Genomic DNA, 17,861 nt, shown 5'->3' on the forward strand with positions numbered 1-17,861 from the left:
CTGTGTGAGAAAGTTGCCCCTTAGGTCTCTTTTATATCTTTCCCTTCTCACCCGAAACCTATGCCCTCTAGTTCTGAACTCCCTGACCCCAGGGAAAAGGCTTTGTCTATTTATCCTATGAGCATAAGAGGTACACTTAGTAATTTTGCAGATGACACCAAAATTTGAGGTGTAGTGGACAGTGAAGAGGGTTACCTCAGATTACAACGGGATCTTACCAGATGGGTCAATAGGCCGAGAAGTGGCAGATGGAGTTTAATTCAGATAAATGTGAGGTGCTGCATTTTGGGAAAGCAAATTTTAGCAGGACTTAATGGTAAGGTCCTAGGGAATGTTGCTGAACAAAGAGACCTTGGGGTGCAGGTTCATAGCTCCTTGAAAGTGGAGTCGCAGGTAGATAGGATAGTGAAGAAGGCGTTTGGCATGCTTTCCTTTATCATAAGACCATAAGACATAGGAGCGGAAGTAAGGCCATTCGGCCCATCGAGTCCACTCCGCCATTCAATCATGGCTGATGGGCATTTCAACTCCACTTACCCGCATTCTCCCCGTAGCCCTTAATTCCTTGTGACATCAAGAATTTATCAATTTCTGCCTTGAAGACATTTCGCGTCCCAGCCTCCACTGCACTCTGTGGCAATGAATTCCACAGGCCCACCACTCTCTGGCTGAAGAAATGTCTCTGCATTTCTGTTCTGAATTTACTCCCTCTAATTCTAAGGCTGTGTCCACGGGTCCTAGTCTCCTCGCCGAACGGAAACAATTTCCTAGCGTCCACCCTCTCCAAGCCATGTATTATCTTGTAAGTTTCTATTAGATCTCCCCTTAATCTTCTAAACTCCAATGAATACAATCCCAGGATCCTCAGCCGTTCCTCATATGTTAGACCTACCATTCCAGGGATCATCCGTGTGAATCTCCGCTGGACATGCTCCAGTGCCAGTATGTCCTTCCTGAGGTGTGGGGCCCAAAACAGGCCACAGTACTCCAAATGGGGCCTAACCAGAGCTTTATAAAGTCTCAGGAGTACAACAGTGCTTTTATATTCCAACCCTCTTGAGATAATTGACAACATTGCATTCGCTTTCTTAATCATGGACTCAACCTGCATGTTTACCTTTAGAGAATCCTCAACTAGCACTCCCAGATCCCTCTGTACTTTGGCTTTATGAATTTTCTCACCGTTTAGAAAGTAATCCATGCTTCTATTCTTTCTTTTTTCCAAAATGCAAGACCTCGCATTTGCTCGCATTGAATTCCATCAGCCATTTCCTGGACCACTCCTCCAAACTGTCTAGATCCTTCTGCAGCCTCCCCACTTCCTCAGTACTACCTGCCTGTCCACCTAACTTCGTATAATTGGCAAACTTCGCTAGAATGCCCCCAGTCCCTTCATCCAGATCATTAATATATAATGTGAACAGCTGTGGCCCCAACACTGAACCATGCGGGACACCGCCTGTCACCGGCTGCCATTCTGAAAAAGAACCTTTTATCCCAACTCTCTGCCTTCTGTCAGACAGCCAATCCTCAATCCATACCAGTAGCTCACCTCGAACACCATGGGCCCTCACTTTGCTCAGCAGCCTCCCGTGTGGCACCTTATCAAAGGCCTTTTGGAAGTCTCGGTAGACCACATCCACTGGGTTTCCCCGGTCTAATCTACTTGTCACCTCTTCAAAGAATTCTAACAGGTTTGTCAGGCACAACCTCCCCTTACTAAATCCATGTTGACTTGTTCTAATCTGACCTTGCTCTTCCAAGAATTTAGAAACCCCATCCTTAATGATGGATTCTAGAATTTTACCAACAACCGAGGTTAGGCTAATTGGCCTATAATTTTCCATCTTTTGCCTTGATCCTTTCTTGAACAAGGGGGTTACAACAGCGATCTTCCAATCATCCGGGACTTTCCCTGACTCCAGTGACTTTTGAAAGATCTCAACCAACGCCTCCGCTATTTCCTCAGCCACCTCCCTCAGAACTCTAGGATGTAACCCATCAGGGCCAGGAGATTTATCAATTTTAAGACCTCTTAGCTTTTCTAGCACTTTCTCTTTTGTAATGGCAACCATACTCAACTCAGCCCCCTGACTCCCTTTAATTGTTGGGATATTACTCATGTCTTCCACTGTGAAGACTGACGCAAAGTACTTATTAAGTTCTCCTGCTATTTCCTTATCTCCTATCACTAGGCTTCCAGCATCAGTTTGAAGTGGCCCAATGTTACATTACATTACAGTATGGAAACAGGCCCTTCGGCCCAACAAGTCCACACCGACCCGCCGAAGCGCAACCCACCCATACCCCTACATTTACCCCTAAAACTAACACTACGGGCAATTTAGCATGGCCAATTCACCTGACCTGGACATCTTTGGACTGTGGGAGGAAACCGGAGCACCCGGAGGAAACCCACGCAGACACTGGGAGAATGTGCAAACTCCACACAGACAGTTGCCTGAGGCGGGAATTGAACCCGGGTCTCTGGCGCTGAGGCAACAGTGCTAACCACTGTGCCACCGTGCCGCCTACTCTTGTCTGTCGTTTGTTTCTTATGTATTGAAAGAAACTTTTACTATCATTTCTAATATTACTGGCTCGCCTACCTTCATATTTGATCCTCTCCTTCCTTATTTCTCTCTTTGTTATCCTCTGTTTGTTTGTTTTTGTAGCCTTCCCAATCTTTTTGATTTCCCAGTGCTCTTGGCCACTTTATAGGCTCTCTCTTTTTCTTTGATAGATTTCCTGACTTCCTTTGTCAGCCATGGCTGTCTAATCCCTCCCCGGATAATCTTTCTCTTCTTGGGGATGAACCTCTGTACAGTGTCCTCAATTTTACCCACAAACTCCTGCCATTTTTGCTCTACTATCTTCCCTGCTCGGCTCTGCTTCCAGTCTATTTTCGTCAGTTCCCCTCTCATGCCCTCATAATTACCTTTATTTAACTGTAACACCATTACATCCGATTTTGCCTTCTCTCTTTCAAACTGCAGACTGAACTGTACCATATTATGATCGCTGCTTCCTAAGTGTTCCCTTACGTTAAGATTTTTTATAAAGTCTGGTTCATTACATCAGTCAGGGTATTGAGTACAGGAGTTGGGAGGTCATGTTGCAGCTGTACAGGACATTGGTTAGGCCACTGTTGGAATATTGCGTGCAGTTCTGGACTCCTTCCTATCAGAAAGATGTAGTGAAACTTGAAAGCGTTCAGCAAAGACTTACAAGGATGTTGCCAGGGTTGGAGGATTTGAGCTAGAGGGAGAGGCTGAACAGGCTGGGGCTGTTTTCCCTGGAGCGTTGGAGGCTAAGCAGTGACATTGTTTACAAAGGTTTACAAAATTATGAGGGGCATGGATAGGGTAAATAGCCAAAGTATTTTCCCTGGGGTTGGGGAATCCAGAACTAGAGGGCATAGGTTTAGGGTGAGAGGGGAAAGATATAAAAGAGATCTACAGGGCAACGTTTTCACACAGTGATATGTGTATGGAATGAGCTGCCAGAGAAAGTGATGGAGGCTCGTACAGTTGGAACATTTAAGGGGCATCTGGATGGGTATGTGAATAGGAAGGGTTTGGAGGCATATGGGCCGGGTGCTGGCAGGTGGGACTAGATTTGGTTGGGATATCTGTTCGGCATGAACGAGTTGGACCAAAGGGTCTGTTTCCACGCTTTCCATCTCTATGATTCAATGTCCCTCATAATTTTGTAAATCTCCAAAAGGTCATCCCTCAGCCTCCGAAGCTCCTGATGGGTTGCAATTGTACCAGCCTCCAGCACGTCCTCTGGCAGCTCATTCCATACATGTACCACCCTCTGAGTGGAAAAAGTTGCCCCTTCGGTCTTTTTTATAACTTGCCCTCTCACCATAAACCTATGCCCTCTAGTTCTGGACTCCCCGATCCCAGCGAAAAAACTTTGCCCATTTGCTCTATCCATGACCCTCATAATTTTGTAAACCTCTATAAGGTCACCCCTCAGCCTCCGACGCTCCGTGCAAAACAGCCCCAGCCTGTTCAGCCTCTCCTTATAGCTCAAATCCTCCAACCCTGGCAACATCCTCGTTAATCTTTTCTGAACCCTTTCAAATTTCACAACATCTTTCTGATAGGAAGGAGGCCAGAATTGCATGCAATATTCCAACAGTGGTCTAACCAATGTCCTGTACAGCTGCAACATGACCTCCCAACTCCTGTACTCCATATTCTGACCAATAAAAGAAAGCATACCAAACGCGGCCTTCACTATCCTATCTCCCTGCAACTCTACTTGGGAGGAGCTATGAACCTGCACTCCCAGGTCTCTTTGTTCAGCAACACTCTTAGGACCTTACTGTTAAGTGTATCAGTCCTGCTAAGATTTGCTTTCCCAAAGTGCAGCACCTCCCATTTATCTTGAGTTAAACTCCATCTGCCACTTCTCAGCTCATTGGCCCATCTGGTCAAGATACTGTTGTAATCTGAGGTGTAACCCTCTTCGCTATCCACTACACCTCCAATTTTGGTGTCATCTGCAAACTTACTAACTGTACCTCTTATGCTCGTATCCAAATAATTAATGTAAATTACAAAAATTAGAGGACCCAGCACCGATCCTTGTGGCACTCCACTGGTCACAGACCTCCAGTCTGAAAAACAACCCTCCACCACCACCCTCTGTCTTCTACCTTTGAGCCAGTTCTGTATCCAAATGGCTAGTTCTCCCTGTATTCCATGAGATCTAACCTTGCTAATCAGTCTCCCATGGGGAACCTTGTCGAACGCCTTACTGAGGTCCATATAAACCACATCTATCGCTCTGTCCTCATCAATCTTCTTTGTTACTTCTTCAAAAAACTCAATTAAGTTTGTGACACATGATTTCCCACGCACAAAGCCATGTTGACTATCCCGAATCAGTCCTTGCCTTTCCAAATACATGGACGTCCTGCCCCTCAAAATTCCCTCCAACAACTTGCCCACCACCAAGGTCAGGCTCACCGGTCTACAGTTCCCTGGCTTGTCCTTATCACCCTTCTTAAACAGTGGCACGTTTGCCAACCTCCAGTCTTTCGGCACCTCACGAGTGACTATCGATGATACAAATATCTCAGTAAGAGGCCCAGCAATCACTTCTCTAGCTTCCCACAAAGTTCTAGGGTACACTTGAATCAGGTCCTGGGGATTTATCCACCTTTATGCGTTTCAAGACTTCCTCTTTTGTAATATGGACATTTTCTACGTCTATTTCCATCTATCTCACCATCTATTTCCCTACGTTCTGTATCTTCCATATCCTTTTCCACAGTAAACGCTGATGTAAAATACTCGTTTATTATCTCCCCCATTTTCTGCGGCTCCACACAAAGGCTGCCTTGCTGATCTTTGAGGGGCCCTATTCTCTCCCTAATTACCCTTTGGATTCTCCTTAATTCTATTTGCCAAAGCTATATCGTGTCCCCTTTTTGACCTTCTGATTTCCCTTTTAAGTATACTTCTACTGCCTTTATACTCTTCTAAGGATTCACTCGATTTATCCTGTCTATACCTGACATATGCTTTCTTAACCAAACTCTCACTTTTTCTAATCATCCAGCATTCCCTATACCTACCAGCCTTTCCTTTCAAGCTAACAGGAATATACTGTCTCTGGATTCTCGTTATCTCATTTCTGAAGGCTTCCCATTTTTCAGCCATCCCTTTACCTGCGAACATCTGCCACACCCGTCAGATTTTGGAAGTTCTTGCCTAATACTGTGAAAATTGGCCTTCCTCCCATTTGAACTTCAACTTTTAGATCTGGTCTATCCTTTTCCATCACTATTTTAAATCTCATAGAATTATGGTCGCTGGCCCCAAAGCACTTCCCCATTGACATCTCAATCACCTGCCCTGTCTTATTTCCCAAGAGTAGGTCAAGTTTTGCACCTTCTCTAGTAGGTATATCCACATATAGAATCAGAAAATGTTTTTGTACACACTTAACAAATTCCTCTCCATCTAAACCCTTAACACTATGGCAGTCCCAGTCTATGTTTGGAAAGTTAAAATCTCCTACCATAACCACCCTGTTATTCTTACAGATCTTGTATTTGCTTTAATATTTGGAAAAAGCATGAAATCAGTTGTTTCCACAAGTAGGTCATTTTAAAGATTTCATTCAGAAATGTAGCATACAATTTATTTGCAAAATAGAAGTGTGAATATTGTGCCTATAGGTAATTTTTGTGATGTCTGTTCCCAGCAATCTCACTACCACGATAACAGACATGTAGTGGTAGAACGTCATGGTCGTGATTCAGGAGGACCACGGAATAGTTGGCATCCTGGACCTAGTTCTCAAGGCACTGGCTATCAAGACATGCGACGAATGAGTGACAGTCGTGGTCCTGGCATGATTCCACTATCCAGGTATTGAAGTTGCATTCAGTTAGCTGTTTTGATTGCTTGTATCTTAAAATATGTATTGTAAACTCTTTCTGTATGGTATTACATTTTTGACTGGTTTTTATATTAAACGGGCTTCATCTTTCTGAAAATCTGTTTGCATTGTGTATTAGTTGCTTCTAGATATTTTCAAATGGGTAGTTTGGTGAAGCCTCTTAGATATTCACTGTGAAAGGTTTATTCACAAGTAATATAAATAAAACATTGAGGAATTCCAACCCATCAAAATAGTTTGCTCACTTGTGTGTCAAATTTTAAAGGTATATCGATGTTATCTATGTTGGAAAAAGCAAATTTTGTTTTACATGTGTTTTAAAAACATGTTCCCAATGCATTAAAAGCATTCTCAACTCATAAACATGATGTGTTTTGAGTGTTTCCATTTTTTTTTAGTTATATGAAAGTAACATGCTTATATTACCTAAACTTAAATGAATAATTTGCACTACTTTGGATGCTTGTGAAATTAACATGGAATCCCTACAGTGCAAAAAGAGGTCATTTACCCATTGAATCTCCACCAACCCTCCAAAGAGCATCCCAACCAGACTCCGTCCCTTACCATATCCCTATAACTCTGCATTTACCATAGCTAATCCTCCTAGTTTACAAATCTGTGGATACTATGGCAGTTTGCCATGACCCATCACCTAACCTGCACACCTTTGGATTGTGGGAGGAAACTGGAGCACCCAGCAGAAACCCATGCATACACAGGGAGAATGTGCAAACCCCACACGACAGTCACCCGAATCCCGAATGGAATGCAGGTCCCTGGCGGTGAGAGGCAGCAGTGTTAGCCACTGTGCTGTCCTAGTACTCCAAATTTGGTCTTCTCTGCATTTAATCACCAGTGAGCATTGCTTGATGCAACACATCTCTGAAGAGCGGGATGAGGAAAAGGCTTTTACTTTTTGCTCTTTCAAATCTTATAATAATCTGTAATAATCTTATTACAGATTATTATTTGAAGTTTTAATGCCAAGCATCTAATGTGGGCTGGAAGATATAATTTTATGTCTTGAAATTATTTGGTGAATTTGCGCAGAAGGCTGGTATATTAGTGGTGTTTTTAGAAGCATTAACTCCTAAATGATTCCATTTGTATTGTTTGTTTGAGATTTCAGCTTCCAGAGCAATATGTGCTATAAATGACCTGAAGTGTTTTTGAAAATACTAACATCAGTCTTGATGTTGAGCTTGGAAGGCTTATTTATAAAGGAGATGGTTAAATATAGTGTATACCCTGGAGTTTTTGAACAGAAGCATAGTTGACCTCATGGGCATTGATTTGGGGGTTTGACTCCGAAGACCTTGGAGTAGAAGTAGACAATTCAGCCCATTGAGTCTGCTGTGCCATTCATTGAGATGTCTTGACTGATTTGACGATCTTCAATTTCACTCTTCTGCCCGTTCCCCACAAATCCTGATTCCCTTACTGATTAAAAAATCTTTCCATCTCAGCCCTGAGATAATGACCCAGCCTCGATAGCTTTTGATGGTAAAGAATTCCACAGAATCACAATGTTTTGAAATTATGTTCTCTGGTCTTACACTTAGCCACGATGGAAAACAACCTTTCTGTACCTCATCTGTCAAGTCATCTAAGAATCTTGTATTTTCAATGAAATCACTTTTCTTTCTACTGTATTTCAACTATATATGCCCAATCTGCTCAACCTCTCTTCATAAGACTGATACCTGGTAGCGCAGCACCGTTCTTTGGAATGCCTCTAATGCCAGCATATCTTACCATATTGAAGGGACTCAAACTGTTCACAGCATTCCAGCTGTTGTCTGACAAGTGCTTTGTATTGATTTAGTAAAATCTCTCTAATTATACTCCACTCATTTTGAAATAAAAGGCCAGCATTTTGTTTGATTTCCCTATTGCTTGCTGATCTTTTGACATTTTGCGATTCACTAATGAGTCACAAATCCCTCTTCTGTATATTTCTGCAGTCTTTCTCCATTTAACTAATATTCAGGGCCTCAATTCTTGACAAAGTGCATAAGCCGTCACTTCCCCACATATTCCATCTGCTACATTTTTACTCATTCACATAGTCTGTCTGTATAGAACATTTTAGGCCCTTTGGCCCTCGATGCTGCACTGACCTGTGAAACCAATCTGAAGCCCATCCAATCTAAACTATTCCATTTTCATCCATATGTTTATCCAATGACCATTTAAATGCCCTTAAAGTTGGCAATCTACTACTGTTGCAGGCAAGGCAATCCATGCCCCTACTACTCTGAGTAAAGAAACTACCTCTGACTACTGTCCTATATCTATCACCCCTCAATTTAAAGCTATGTCCCCTCGTGCTGTCCATCACCATCCGAGGAAACAAGCTCTCACTGTCCAACCAATCTAACCCCCTGATTATGTCTTAATTAAGTCACCTCTCAACCTTCTCTCGAATGAAAACAGCCTCCAGTCCCTTAGTCTTTCATCATAACACCTTCCCTCCATACCAGGCAACATCCTAGTAAATCTCTGAACCCTTTCCAAAGCTTCCATATCCTTCCTATAAGGCAGTGACCAGAACTTCACACTCTTTAGTGTGAAGTTTTTTTTGCTCAGCTGCAACATGACCTCGTGGCTCTGAAACTCAATCCCTCTACCAATAAAAGCCAATACCACTATATGCCACCTTAACAACCCTATCAACCTTGGTGGCAACTTTCAGGGATCTATGCACATGTACTCAAGATCTGCCTACTCATCTACATTACCAAGAATGTTGCCATTAGCCCTGTACTGTGTAATCTTGTTGCTCCATCCAAAGTGAATCACCTCCCACTTTTCTGCATTAAACTCCATTTGCTACCTCTCAGTCCAGTTCTGCAGCTTATCTCTGTAACCTGCAACATCCTTTGGCACTATCCACTACTTTATTGACCTTGGCGTCTTCTGCAAATTTACTAACCCATTCTTCTATGCTCTCATCTCGGTCATTAATAGAAATGACAAACAGCAGTGGCCCCAAAGAGATCATTACGGTACACCACTAGTAACTGAACTCCAGGATGAACATTTCCTATCGACAACACCCTCTGTCGTTTTATAGCTTGCCAATTTCTGATCCAAAACACCAAATCACCCTCAATCCCATGCCTCCGTATTCTGTGAAATAGCCTAATATGGGGAAATCCATATATACCACATCAATCACTTTACCCTCATCCACCTGTTTTGTCACCTTCTCAAAGAACTCAATAAGGTTTGTGAGGCACGACCTACCCTTCACAAAACCATATTGACTATCTCTAATCAATTTATTCCTTTATTAATGCTTCTAAATCTTATCTCTTACAACTTTTCCCAGCACTTTACCCACAACTGAAGTAAGGCTTCCTGGTCTGTAATTACCAGGGTTGTCTCTACTCCCCTTCTTGAACAAGGGAGGAACATTTGCTCTCCTTCAGTCCTCCGGCACTATTCTTGTAAACAATGACGACATAAAGATCAAAGCCAAAGGCTCAGCAATCTCCTCCCCGGCTCCCCAGAGAATCGGAGGATAAATCCCATCCAGCACAGGGGACTTAACTATTTTCACACTTTCCAGAATTGCTAACACCTCTTTGTGAACATCAACCCCATCTAGTGTAGTAGCCTGTATCTCCGTATTCTCCACGATAAAAATGTCTTTTTCCCTTGAGTGGTGACAAAAAATATTCATTTAGCGCTTCTCCTGTCTCCTCTGACTCGACACGCAACTTCCCACTACTGTTCTTGATTTGCCGTAATGTTTCTCAAGACATTCTTCTATTCCTGACATAACCATAGAAAGCTATATCCCTCTGCAAATTCTTTGTGACATTCTCACTACTTGCATTCCTATCTGTTTTTATCCCTCCTGTAAATTTGGCAATAGTACATTCAGTTTCTTCATCCAAAATCATTTGTTATAAACAGTTGTGGCCCACTGATCCTTGTGCACACTACTAATTAGTTGCCATTCCTGAAAATGCAACACTTATCCCAAATATTCTTTTAGTGAACCAAACCTCTATCCATGCTAATATACTATCTTAAGAAGCATGGCTTGCTTGCTGAAATTTGAACACTGCGTGGTGCTTTGGTTTATTCAGTGGACTGCAATTTTTCTTGATTTTTAGAAATATTTCCTGCAAAGTATAGTAATTTTTCTAACGTGCGTACAAGCTAATTCTTGCCCACAGCTGTACATCTATCAGCATTTCCTGCCAAGATCTTAAAATTGTCAGAAACAAGCCATTGTGATAAGTGAGCAATTGTCCACAATTCTTTCCCTTACATGTGCCAAACCTAGTGTTCCTTTTGCTGATCTAGTTGAGAATGGCTTAACACTTGTAGGAAGTCAAACTTTGGGCCTTATACCTCTGATGCCTCAGTGTCATATGTCAAATACCACCTTGAAAACAAAAAAAAAGTCAGGCTTTGAAAATGGTTAAACTTTTTTTAAAAAGTTGGGCTTTGCCTTATTCAAGTGCTGTTTTAATTCCTCAATTCATTAATTACAAGAATGACATCTGTAAGAAAATGATCCTTTATTCAGGACGTCACCTCAATTATCAATCTTGTGTGCCCATGATTGAACCAATCATTGACCTGTCAACTTGCACAACTACTTGGGCCTTTGGTTCCCAATGTACTGGAAATATTTATCTTTCTGCATTTGAAGATAATTATACAAAAATATACAGTACCTGTATATTTTTCTGCATTTTATTGCTCTAACTTTTATACTTAATTTTTATTTTCAACTTCACAACTTGGAGATTATAAGTTCCTACAGATTCATGTGGTCCATCTATGATTCTTTTGGGCATTTCTGAACAAAGTTAATATTACAGTTCATTACATCATTGGTTAATGTTTCAGCTAGTTGGCTCACTGTAAATTAAATTTTCAAAATTTAAGGCAGTGCAAAAGAAAAATTCCATGTCGTGTTAAAGAACTGAGATGTTATGTAACTTGAGATGATGTGATCTACTTCTTAGCCTGTAATTGCAGATGCTGAACTACCTGGGATATTTTTATGTAGGATTTAAATTTTGAGGAACTCTCAGCCTAATGGGCTCTGCTGAGTTGGTATTTTTGGGAGATAATACTACAAATTTAGACATTCTTCAGAAAAGAATGTAGAAGTTCAGCCAGTTTTACAATGGTATGTTCTGATAGGGTCTTCGTGTTCTTTGCTAAAGAAGTCTTGTTTCACTCCAAATAGATGTTTTGCAGCAACGAGTAACTTAGGCAAGATGAAGATTAATGGTCAAGTTGCCAGTCTTGCCCCTATAGAAAGATGTGATTTAACCTGAGGTAAGGGAAGAGATTGAGGAGGAGAGTCCTTCATGGTAACCAGAGCTAATGCAGAAACTGAAACCATTGCAGACTAGCCATCCAGCCAACTGAGCAAAATGGTGCTTTTTAGACAGTTTGGAAAACTATGTAAAGCCTTTTTTTGAGAATGGCAGAAATAGACTAATGATTGCCTCTCTTCGCAGTTCCAAACTTATTCAGCAATGCTCAGTGAGAATGATTTTTAATTTGTGATTTTCTCCCTCTTAATCTTTTGTCCTGCACTGTGCTGCTTATAAATCAGAAAAGCTTTTTTTTTCTTTCTATAACGTTGAAATCTTACCTGAAAAACATTTGGTTCTTGCTTCAACTTTGCTTTTTGCTTATTTAAATATTGACTTTGCTCAATTTGTAACCAGATTAAAACTTGTCCTTGTGTGCAATTTAACATCTCTACCAGTAGTCATAGGCTGTGATAAGTTTGAGCATGGTCAAGACATCTATCAACATGGAATTTAAATTCTTTAAATAAGTCTACAATAATCATGAAACTAGCATATTGCCATACAAACTTTGGTTTGTTTGCAAAACTGAGGCAACATATCAGTTTTATATTTGGTTCACTCTAGTAAGCTGCAACATCAAAATGTTTTCTTTAGTTTTATTTAATAAATTTGATGTTGCCTCTGCCTGTAACTTGGCATTTGGATGGTGACAGATTTGGGTTGGTATTTGGTATCTCTATTTGATTAACTATCCATATTCAACACCGTTACAACCTGGAGAAGGAGGACTTTGCCTCAATCTGTGTGGGAATCGTTGCAGCCTAGGTAAAAGAACAGTTAAGCTTGCATATAAAGTATTTTGATCAAACAAAGAAATGGCCCATCCACTAAATACGTACATTCCACTTTATACTGATCATACATAACTACATTTGAATGTTCAAGCCGTAACATTGCACTTATTTGTTAACATGGGTGCTCTTTAATTCTGACCATTTCTTTTCAAAAGGTAGAACTGGCTCCTGTTAGTACATCTGAAATGTTCCTGCCGCACAGAACACATTTGAGAACTCAGAAGATGCTGATTAGTGGCTCTCTAATGCTTCCTTTTGCATTCTATTGAAAGTTTTTGGTACTACAAACTAATAGATACCGTAATTCATGAGGAAAGTGTTCCACAGATGTCCAGAGTGACTTGTTTTTTAATCTCCTCTTGTACGTTGACATGAATTTTTGCATTAATATATCTTTGAAAAAAGTTGCAACAAGTGTTATGTTGCTCAATCATTTTGTTTTGCTTCATTTAGCATGTTTTGTTACAGTTTTAATATTTTCTCTACTAAGATTTAGGTGCAAATCATTTGTGGCCACTGATCAGAATTCTTCACAAGTATCTTATGTTTTCTCATTGCCCACTGTAGTCCTTCTGTAGCAAACAGAATTGTGCAGATCACCAACAACACAATGCAAGGAGGCAATGTCTCAGGCTCCAAAGGAATACATGGATCAGGAGATGGTCGGTTTAAGCCATTCAAAGGGGGTGCTCCACGAAGATTCTGATGTACCAATATTTGTAGCAGTTAGTGTTTTTGTTTTGAGATTTGTCTGTACTTGGTAGTCTTATTCAATGTGTACAACCAACTATCTTTTCACAAATGTTTTTCCTGTTCGACAGACACATTATTAGGCCTTGTTTCTTTTTAAGAGAATGGTTTTGTGACTAACTTACTAATGTATTTTTTGTTTACCACCACTACTGTCGAAAATGGAGAAGACTAGACCGTTAATACTTTGCAATCTGATTTTGTGTAAATGTCTTATATTGGAGAGAAATGGCAGTGGAACCCCAGTTATCTGCTGCTGGAGTGGTGAGGGAACCCTCTCTATGAATAATGAAAATTCGATGGTCAGAAGTCCCTTAGTCGGGCAGTGGTTATTTTTGGCTCAGTTGTATCTTTTTGGATGGCCTAATCAAACTCCTAGTGCATGTACATAACATCCAAGCTTTTGTATTTTAAAAATTAAATATTTTTAATGAATGCTTGACGGCCGTAGCTGTTAATGTCCTATCCCCTGAACATCAGCTGCACAGTTAGTAAATTCAGCCAAGCACTGGATATCTAATTATCTGCTTAACCAGCTGAATCAGGAACTGTCTGAAAATCATTCATAAGCTAAATTTGCAATCTCATGAATAATTGAGAATGCAAGTAATGGAAGCACATAACTGAGGCTCCACTGTATATTCTCAACTAGATTATTCACAATGTTTTATAACAGTGAATTGCACAAATGTCATTTTCCTGTAGTTACGCTTTTCTACAGTGATCATTCAAATGTTGAACAGCGCACAGGGTGGGGGGGGGGGGTTCACCTTTTTTGCAAAATAGTGCTTGTATTTATTGACAATTCTTTTCTACATTTACCAGCAACAATTTGATTTTTCTTATCCAAAGGAAGATTGTTCTTTAAAAGTTCACATGTATAAATGTGGTACTGATGCTGGGAAATGTATTCTTGCATTTTTGGAATAAATCTTAATGAAGTTGAGTTTTTTGGAGTCGGATGTTACTTTTCTTGATTCACATTCTTATTTTGATGTCACTGACTTGTTGTCTCGCTAATTTGAGTTACAAGCCCTTTAATTGCTGAGGAATTGAGCATTGCCAGCAAGGCCAACAGTTGTTGCTCATCACTAATTGCTCTAGGAGATAGTGATGAGTGGCTACCTTGAACTCTTGTAATCCATCTGCTGTAGGTACACAAACAGATATAAGGAGTTCCAGAACTTTTCCAGTTATGTTTTTTAATTTGAAATATTTGTTAAAACAGTTGGCATTTGTCTATGCTAATGGAACTTAAGTTCCATCATAATTTCAGTGATTATCCAAAAAATTATTCTAGATCATTATGATCTAGCATTTGAATATGTGGAAGTGGTTATATAAACATCTTTAAAAACAATAAGCCTTGTTGCATTGGTTGATAGAATAGAATTAATGAATCAAACATGGTGAGCAAGGAATTGGTTGAAATAATGCATTTTACTTTGATTATTGATCATAGTAGTGTAGGCAGTGATGAGCCACCCTGATGAGCTCCAATCCTCATACAATGCTTCAATGTACATCCAAGGCAGAATGGTATGGACTTGGAGAACTTGAAAGTGATAGTGTTCCTATGTTTGATGTTCACAGGTTTGAGGTGCTATCAAAGGAACGTGTGTAAGTTGCAGCCAACATTTACATGATATGCATTTCACTCTCTGCTGCTACTGTGCATTGTATTGAGTGTCGAAGGTATGGATGAGTGCCAAACAAGTGGAATGTATTCTGTCAAAATTCCTGACTTCTGCCTCACCAATAGAGGACAGGCTTTGAGGGGTTAGATGAGTGACGATACATGGGCTAATCAAGAATGTTAGGGCATTCAACCAAGATAATGTTTCTGGCGATCAAGGGTAGATGGATATTGTCTGATATAGATGGTAACACTGTTACTGCCAACTTATCAACCTCAGCTCGAATGTTTCCATGTCTGATGCATATGACATGGCTTGCTTCAGTGGCTGAGGAATTGTGAATACAGAATATGGCACAATCACTAGTAGGTAATTGCTAAAGTTGAATAGTTGGGCCTTTAAACATGACCTTGATGTCCTCTAAGTTGATTCATCTCGTAGCCATCGTTTGCTCGGTCTGACTCCAATAGGGACTTTCCTTCTGTCGTTCTCACTGTTTACCAGCTGGACATTTGGTCCCTTTCTAGGGGACATCCTCAGTGCTATAGAGCCCCCTGTGAAGCGCTGCTGTACTGTCAGTTCACAGGAGTCTCCACAGCACTGAGGATATCCCCTAGAAAGTGGACAAAATGTCTGCAAACCAAATAATGTTAAATCTATACTCTGTCATTGATGCTCCCAAGGGGAAGTCTGTCTTCCTGTCTACTCTTAATTTCATCTCCCCTGCCGTCTCTGTTCCCAGAAAAATAAGATGGATTGGATGGATGGTATTAATGATAAACTCTCCAACCAATGCGGGAGTAACATTTTTTACAAAAAAGTGACAAATTATTCTAGTCTATGTATTGCTAAATCTGAGGGATATGATTACTGGAATGTGGAAGCCAGAACACACACCACTACAACTGTGGTCTAATTAACATTTAATACAGTTAGAGCATAATTTCCCTGTTCCTAAACTCTATTAGCCAAGGCATAAAGGCAAAAATACTTTTGTTTTGTGCATAATATGGGAACAACTTGACCACTAGCACTGATGATGATGTCTTCAGTACGACTGCCAGGACCTTAGATGGAAAGATGGGGGTAGATTAAAAGGAATATAGGTCTGCTGCTGAGTCCCAGTGTCTCATGGCAGCACAATTTCAAATTGCTAAATCTGTTTGAAGTCCCAATTACCCACAGTGCTATTATCTCACAATAGAGAATATCATCCACAAGGAACTTTATAATTACAATGACTTGGTGGTTGACAACGAACAGATGGATCTCTGAGGACAAGGGTGAGGAGGCTTATTTCTCCACAATGGTGATTTCCTCCCCAGCTAGTTATCAAACGTCAACTTTTAAAAGACTTAACTTTTACTGTTGGTAATGCATTCTTGGTCTAAGCATACAGCATTCTTTTAAGATTGTTTATGTACATGAATTGCAATACATACATGAAGCACTGTTAACAATTAGATCATATTCAATTAGAAGTATTTTTGTGAGCTGTAGGAAGGACTTTATTTAACTGGTTCAAACCAAACTTGTCAATCTTGGCATGAAAATTGGGATCAAAGGGAGGATATGTTTTAAGATTAGATGGAAAGAAAGTAAATTTATTGAATGATATGTTTGCTTTCAATGCACAGCTCAAAGTAAATTAACATGATATCAACTTAAAGTGAAAAATTGGTCAAAATATTTCAACAGTTTAAAATATCTGCAGATCACTCAAGTAACGAAGTGCAAGCTTTAAAAATTCTTCCAAATATGTTTGAGATAGTTATCTCAATCCAACTGAGTGTATTCTAATTTTAAAACTGTATTACTGCGCCAACAACATTCAAAATTAAAATATTCTATTCTCACTAACAAACCAATTTAGTTCAAAATGGATTTTCCCTACAAAGTACAAGTGGCTGGCAATAGCTCCCAAGTATTCAGACTGAAATGTGTTCCAGACTCTCTCTTTGTATAGTCAAACAGCAACACAGTCATTTTTTACATTGATACTAAACACAGTGATATTAGGAAAATTCATCACGTAATCACATCCTACCTCCCTTGGATTTAATTATCTTCTGGCTGTGCTTTTCCAGCACCACACTCATTCAACATCAGTTCAACTAGACTTAAAAGGAACTCATCTGCAAACAAAAGAACCAAGGCCAAAGGCTGAGCCAAAGGAGAGTGGTTCAGAATAGACAAACCTGAGCTCAATAACCTGCTGTAGAGATATTTTGCTCCATTTTTCAGAATTTTATTTTGTAAGCAGACCTTTCAGGATTTAAGGGGAAATGATTGAAGACGGCCAGTATACCAGTATCTCACAAATTAAATTGTAGTATTGCTCCACATATGGCTGATGGGGAAAGATAAGTCATGTAATGGTCATGTCACTGGATGTACATATTACCAGTCCAGACTTGTGTTTTGGGACCTAGATTCCAATCCCACCCTGGGAACTAAAGGTTTGTTGCTAATAGGGCATAAAGACATCAGAAAAAATACCATTTGGTTTTACTGAGTTTTAAGAGTTGTAGCTCAGGTTGAGGTTCTGGTTGTAAGTTTGTTCACTGAGCTGGAAGGTTTATTTTTAGACGTTTTGTCACTACTAGGTAACATTATCTGTGAGCCTCCAGTGAAGCATTGGTGGTATGGCCCACTTTTTTTGTTTAGGTTGATGATGTCATTTCCTGTTCTTTTTCTCAGTGGGTGGTAAATGGGATCCAAGTCAATGTGTTTGTTGATAGAGTTCTGGTTGGAGTGCCAACCGTCTTAGTAAGAGCATTAAGTTACAACTTCCAGGATGCGGACAAGAAAGATTTCTTAGCATTAGAAACGACACTAATCTCACAGAAGAAACCCAGCAAACCATCAGACAGTCGCACCAACATTAAGCAGGAAAAAGG

The 17,861-nt window shown here is 40.3% G+C and overlaps 1 protein-coding gene across 4 annotated transcripts in view; it reads left to right on the plus strand.

The window, feature by feature from the left end:
- The window catches only part of sltm (SAFB-like, transcription modulator), a 61,389-nt gene extending 47,119 nt beyond the window's left edge, over positions 1-14,270 (plus strand). For 2 of the 4 annotated variants that reach the window (XM_043677439.2, XM_087981400.1), the window contains exons 20-21: positions 6,226-6,392; positions 13,142-14,270. In XM_043677439.2, the coding sequence (XP_043533374.2) occupies positions 6,226-6,392; positions 13,142-13,280 (306 nt within the window). In that variant the 3' untranslated portion in view covers positions 13,281-14,270. Of the gene's footprint in view, positions 1-6,225; positions 6,393-12,729 lie in introns of all 4 variants that reach the window. The other 2 variants (XM_043677441.2, XM_043677440.2) reach the window with 2 other exon arrangements.
- The last annotated feature ends 3,591 nt before the right edge of the window (positions 14,271-17,861 follow it).

The sequence above is a fragment of the Chiloscyllium plagiosum genome, unplaced genomic scaffold (assembly GCF_037043375.1).
Source record: "Chiloscyllium plagiosum isolate Xiang-an unplaced genomic scaffold, Cpla_swu_hap1 HiC_scaffold_39, whole genome shotgun sequence".
In the NCBI taxonomy this organism is placed as follows: domain Eukaryota; kingdom Metazoa; phylum Chordata; class Chondrichthyes; order Orectolobiformes; family Hemiscylliidae; genus Chiloscyllium; species Chiloscyllium plagiosum.